The 5,951-nt window shown below is 46.4% G+C and overlaps 1 protein-coding gene across 1 annotated transcript in view; it reads right to left on the bottom strand.

The window, feature by feature from the left end:
• The window catches only part of CCDC105 (coiled-coil domain containing 105), a 6,658-nt gene extending 6,231 nt beyond the window's left edge, over positions 1–427 (bottom strand). The window contains exon 1 of the mRNA XM_023763335.1: positions 3–427. Within this exon, the coding sequence (XP_023619103.1) occupies positions 3–244 (242 nt within the window). The 5' untranslated portion in view covers positions 245–427. The remainder of the gene's footprint in view (positions 1–2) is intronic.
• Between the last annotated feature and the right edge of the window lie 5,524 nt (positions 428–5,951).

Below are 5,951 nucleotides of genomic sequence, written 5' to 3'. Positions count from 1 at the left end.
CCCCCATCTTGGAGCACTGCACGTGGAAGCGCCAGGGCTGGATGTAGGCCGCCTTGCAGAGGTGGCGCGCCACGTTCGGGTCCCACACGCTGTCCTTGGGTTGCCACATGGCCACGGCCTCCTGCCCGCAGCGGTCGGTCAGCTGCTGCGCCTCCAACATCTTGACCTGGGCCTCCTCGCGCCATTCCGGGGCCCCGACGCGCGAGCTCTCGCTTTGCTCAACCGGGGGTAGCAGCACGGGCATGGCCCCTGCTTGGTGCCCTGCCTGGGCCGCGTCCTCCACGGGGAGAGGCAGGGACACTCAACTACACGCACTTCTTTCCGGTCCTGAAGCGGGAGTGAAGCAGAGTCCTCATCACAATGACCGCGGTGACAGGAGAGCGCGTCGGAGTTCCAGAGGTGGGGGAGGGAGAAGGCGGCAGGGAGGCGCTAGATGGAGCCTTTGGAGCTCTGCAGAGGTGGCTTGGAATCCTAGCTCCTTGAGGAAGAGGGCGGGACCCGCCTCTCCCTGTTACTTTTTCTTCTTCTTTTTTTTTTTTTTTAAAATTTTCCCCCCCCGTTTATTTCTTACCCTGCAGCAACACGGGCCTTTGTCCTGCTCTTAGGACACGCTAAGGTCTTCCTCCCTTCAAAGCTTTGGATTTGCTGTTCCCTCTGCCTGGCATACTCCTTTCCCTGTTCCTCCCATGGCTGGCTCGTGCTCAATCTTCAGAACCCAGCTCAAACATCGCCATCTTCAAGGGGTCTTTCCTTAGCACTACATCTAAGCCTCACTCTCTCCCATCACTCAGGATTTCAAGCGCCAGAAACAGAAAAGATGACCTCACCATCAGAATCACGGTAAAAAATTCAAAGAAATACAGAGTCCTGTCTGAGCTTCCTGTTTCCATGGAGGGAGAAAAACTGTTTCCCACTGAGACTCATATGGGGAGTCCCTCCACCCTAGGAGGCAGGCCAGAGTCTGGGGAAGAAAAAAGGGACAACTACTCCCTCTTACTCCCCCCTCTGCCCCGCCCCCCTAGTTCTCCACCTCCTTTCCTCTCAGCAGTGGCTTCTTTAGTTTGGTAGGTGCCTCAAACCATGGTCAAGATCCTAGAGCCAGACAACTTGGGTTCAAATTATAATTCTGACCTTTGCCATCTGTGTGACCTTGGGAAAGTCACTTGACTTCTCTGTGTCCCTGGTCTCCTTACCCGTCAACTAGGATAACGGGATTGTGGCATGGGTTAAATGAGTTAATAAGAGTGAAGTGCTTAAACAGCGGCTGACGGAGAGTAAGCACCCTGTAAGTCAGTGGTTCTCAACCTTCTGGCCCTTTAAATACAGTTCCTCATGTTGTGACCCAACCATAAAATTATTTTTGTTGCTACTTCATAACTGTAATGTTGCTACTGTTATGAATCGTCATGTAAATATCTGATATGCAGGATGGTCTTAGGCGACCCCTTTGAAAGGGTCGTTCGACTGCCAAAGGGGTCGCGACCCACAGGTTGAGAACCGCTGCTAAGTGCTTACTTTTCATTTTTATTCCCTGAATGAGTAGATGAATGAGCTTTTCTAATACCAGGAGATGCACAGAGGGTTTCACAAAGAACCAGGGCGATGGCTTACTTTGGACAACATTCAGCACTCAACCGTCCGTCTTGGCTTTATTCATTTAGTGCTTCCGTTTCCCTAACTGGAGCATTTCACCGTCTTGGTTCGCTGCCTGGCGTTTGGAGTATTTCTGTTGGGTAGTGTTGTGCCAAACTACCTTGTGCTCTTGTGTCAGATCTACACAAAGATGATTTTGGCTTCAACATAGGTCTGTGGTGAACTTCATTATGGCTATGGGTGGAGGTGTAGTCTGTCCTAGTCTGGCTTTTAATTGGTTCAATGTATTCATGCCAACAAACCCCAGTGTATACCACCATTGTCCGTTCATTGAAATCAGTATATGCCACTGCCCATGGTCAGTCCACCCACTTCTCACGTCCATCTTCCAACCCCAGTTTGTATCAACTTCTAAAACTCTCCTCTGGTTCCTAGTTTCGATGGTCCATTTTGGACATTTTTCTCTAGTTTGACTCTAAGCCTGTGTTTGAGGACAAGGCAAACCACCTTCTGCTTTCAAAGCCTGCTGATCACAGCTTGGGTTGGCAGGTTCTTTAGACTGAAAGTTTGTGTCCCCCCAAATTCATATGTTAAGTTCTAATGCCCAATATGAGGGTTTTAGGAGGCGGGGCCTTTGAGAGGCAATTAGGTCATGAGAGTGGAGACCTCATGAATGGGATGAACACTCTTATAAAAGAGACCTCAGAGAGCTCCCCTGCCCCTTCAGCCATGTGAAGACAGTGAGAAGACCGCTGTCTGTGAACCAGGAAGTGAGTGGGCCCTCACCAGACACTCAGTCTGCTGGCACCTTGATCTTGGACTTCGCAGCTTCCAGATCTTTGAGAATTAAGTTTCTGTTGTTTCTAAGCCACCAGTCTGTGGTATTCTTTATAGCAGCCCAAACAGACTAAAACAGCAGGTGCCTGGAAGGAACCATAGTAGGGCTGGGATTAGCTCTCAGTCTCTCCAAGAGATTTAACTGCATGTGGCTGAACAGAAATGATACTAAAAAAAAAAAAAAATGCTACAGGAATATATATATATATATATATGTATGCCAAATCTGGGAAAATTTTTTTACTATTACAAAAACTCAAATGCCTCTCTTAAGCTAACAAATAAGCCTGTTTTCATGCTGTGAAAGTAATGTATGCACTGAATCTATACTGCCTAGCCTAGTTCTTGGCATAAACCCAGAAAAATATAATGAAGAAAAGAAAAATCACCTGCAATCTCATCGCCCAGAGATATCTATTCTGAACATGTTTTGATTTCACTCTAGCTATTTCCTGAAACTCCCCTTCCCCCATGTACAGGGGTGGGCAAAAATAGGCTTACAGTTGTTTGTATAGAAAATAATACAACAATTAATAAATAATAACGCAAGAACAAACTCTGTGTTTCACATACTCACAACCATGAACCTATTTTTGCCCACCCCTGTGTGTGTGTGTGTGTGTGTGTGTGTGTGTGTATTTATACACATCTCGCTCCTCCCAATATACTAATGCTCAAATATATCTAACTCAGACCAATGGGGAATAATATTTGTGAAATTAGCTCTCTGATTTTTATAATGAAGGTCGTTTTACAGAAATTCCTTTGTGCGGCCAGCTTTGCTGGGACCACCTATTCTATGTTATGAGTATTACAAAATGGGGAGCAGAATTCTGTCCTTGGATTAAATAGAATGAAACTGCAGGATGCATGAGGAAGAAAAACCTTCTAAAACTTCTAGCTTTTCTTTCCTTTTTTCCCGTTGTTATTGCACGTTGATGTCCTTCATTCTGAAATCTTGGCAGGTAATTATCAGAGACCCCTTTTCCGGTTCCCTGATGTCTTCCCTTCTGGGGCGCCAGGTCCTACTTTTAGTAGGTGCCCCCTTTCTCTTGGAGATAATCACATCAGTTGGTCTCTCATTCCAGGGGGATATGACCTAGAATCCGTTTTGTCTTTGAGAAATGAGGTCGCTTTCCTGGGGGGGGGGTGTCAGGAGAGAGTGGGGAGCCCCAGGCTGGGAGGGGAGGTTCTTCCTGGCTTTTACCAGTCCCTCTTGCAAAGACGGTAACCCTGCTAGTTGGTGAGGAATAAGGACTGGCCTGTATGGCTTTTGTCCCCATCAGTCCCCTAAAATGGTTCAGGCAAAAGTTAGTCATGTCCTCCTGCAATTCACAAATTCCATAGTTTCTTTTCTATTCCATTCAACTTGACCTGTAGGTAGAATTTGAAATTGTTTACTAGCTGAAGAAACTTGAATCTCCTCCCCTGTATCCTTTCACACTTTTCCCTTTTGCCTCTGATCTTGATACTTCACGGGCTGGTTGTCTGCCAGCCACCCCCTCACATATAGTGTTCTTCAGTCTTAAAGATGGCTCCCAGGGGCCCCCATCTTCTGGTCTTCATGCCCTGTGTAATCCCCTCCTTCCCTTTGCATGTAGGTTGGATCTAGTTCTAACCAATAGAATGTGACAAACATTAAAGGATGCTCCTTCTAGGATTAGGCTATAAGACAGTGGTTCTCAACCCATGGGTCGCGACCCCTTTGGCGGTCGAATGACCCTTTCACAGGGGTCGCCTAAGACCATCCTGCATATCAGATATTTATATTACGATTCACAACAGTGGCAACATTACAGTTATGAAGTAGCAAACGAAAATAATTTTATGGTTGGGTCACAACATGAGGAACTGTATTTAAAGGGCCAGAAGGTTGAGAACCACTGCTCTAAGAGATCATGGTTTCTACCTCGCTCTTTCAGAAATGGAAAGACCATGTGGCAAAGAATTGAGGGAGCCTCTGGCCATCAGCCAGCAAGGACCCGAGGTCCTCCGTCCAATATCCTGTGAGAAACTGGAGCCTGCCAAAAACCACATGAGCGAGCTTTGAAGTATACCTTTTCCCAGTCCAGCCTTCAGATGAGACAACAGCCCCAGCTGATGCCTTGTCTGCAACTTGGTGAGAGACCTTGAGCCAGAGGACCCAGGTAGGCCATGACCAGATTCCTGACTCACAGGAACCCATAAAATAAATATTTGTTGTTTTACACTGTTAAGTTTTGTGATTGTTATGCACCAATAGCTAAGTAATATATTAGGTTCCCATGTTCTATTAGGACATGTTCCCATGTCCAACTTCTCATTCCTCACCTTTCCCCTGGAAAAGCTCATCCATATTAGTGGATTTAGATGTTACTTATTAGATTAGGGCAACTGTGGCTTTAAGACCAGTGGGTAGGCAAGTGCCAAGTTTAGAATAGCATCCAAGTTCCTACATAATCGGCAGAATATCAGTTCCTTACCACCTGGCTCCTGCCCGCCTTTCCTCCCCCATATCCAAACACTGTGTCCTTAGATCATTAAGGATCAGCCATGCTGGTGCGCAGACTCACCAAGTTTATTTAATCTCATGGGCTTTGTGCTTGCTTTCCCCCTCGTCAGATGTTCTGAATTTTCATATGGCTTACTCCCTTTCATCCTTTAGGTTTTTTTTTGTGTGTGTTTTTCTTTGTTGATTAAGGTGTTACATATGTGTCCATATACCCCCATTGCCCCCCCCCCCCACTCATGCCCTCGCCCCCCTGTTGTCTGTGTCCATTGGTTGGGCTTATATGCATGCATACAAGTCCTTTGGTTGATCTCTCCCCCTTACCCCCACCCTCCCCTGCCTTCCCTCTGAGGTTTGATGGTCTGATCGATGCTTCTCTGTCTCTGGATCTGTTTTTCTTCATCAGTTTATGTTGTTCATTATATTCCACAAATGAGTGAGATCATGTGATATTTATCTTCAACTGACTTATTTCGCTTAGTATAATGCTCTCCAGGTTCATCCATGCTGTTGCAAATGGTAGGAGTTCCTTCCTTTTTACAGCAGTGTAGTATTCCATTGTGTAGATGTATCACAGTTTTTTTATTAATGGGACTCTTATCTCCCTTAGTCCTCACTGAATCTATGCTGCCTAGCCTAGTTCCTGGCGTAAAGCAGGCCCTTCATACTTATTTTTTGAATGACTGAGCGATGGTGGCTCTGCCATACTTGGACATAGTCCACGAGTGGACTAACCAAGACTCTCTGCTGCTTCTGCCATGGACATTTGTGGTCTTTGCAGATGTAATTAGTTATTACACCAGATTATACTGCAGCAGAGTGGAACCTTAATCCAGTGATTCTTGTTCTCATAAGAAGGCTACATGAAGACACGGAGACATACAGGGAAGATGGCCACATGAAGAAAGAGGCAGAGACTGGAGTGATGCCTGTATAAGCTGAGGAACAACAAGGATTGCCGGCAACCACTAGAAACTGGGAGAGGCAAAGAAAGGATCCCCCCTTAGAGCCTTTGGAGGGAGTAGGAGTCTGC

This window comes from Myotis lucifugus, unplaced genomic scaffold (genome assembly GCF_000147115.1).
Source record: "Myotis lucifugus unplaced genomic scaffold, Myoluc2.0 scaffold_280, whole genome shotgun sequence".
In the NCBI taxonomy this organism is placed as follows: domain Eukaryota; kingdom Metazoa; phylum Chordata; class Mammalia; order Chiroptera; family Vespertilionidae; genus Myotis; species Myotis lucifugus.
The sequence above is the reverse complement of the archived record's forward strand: the minus strand, read 5'-3'. Positions and strand labels throughout refer to the sequence as shown.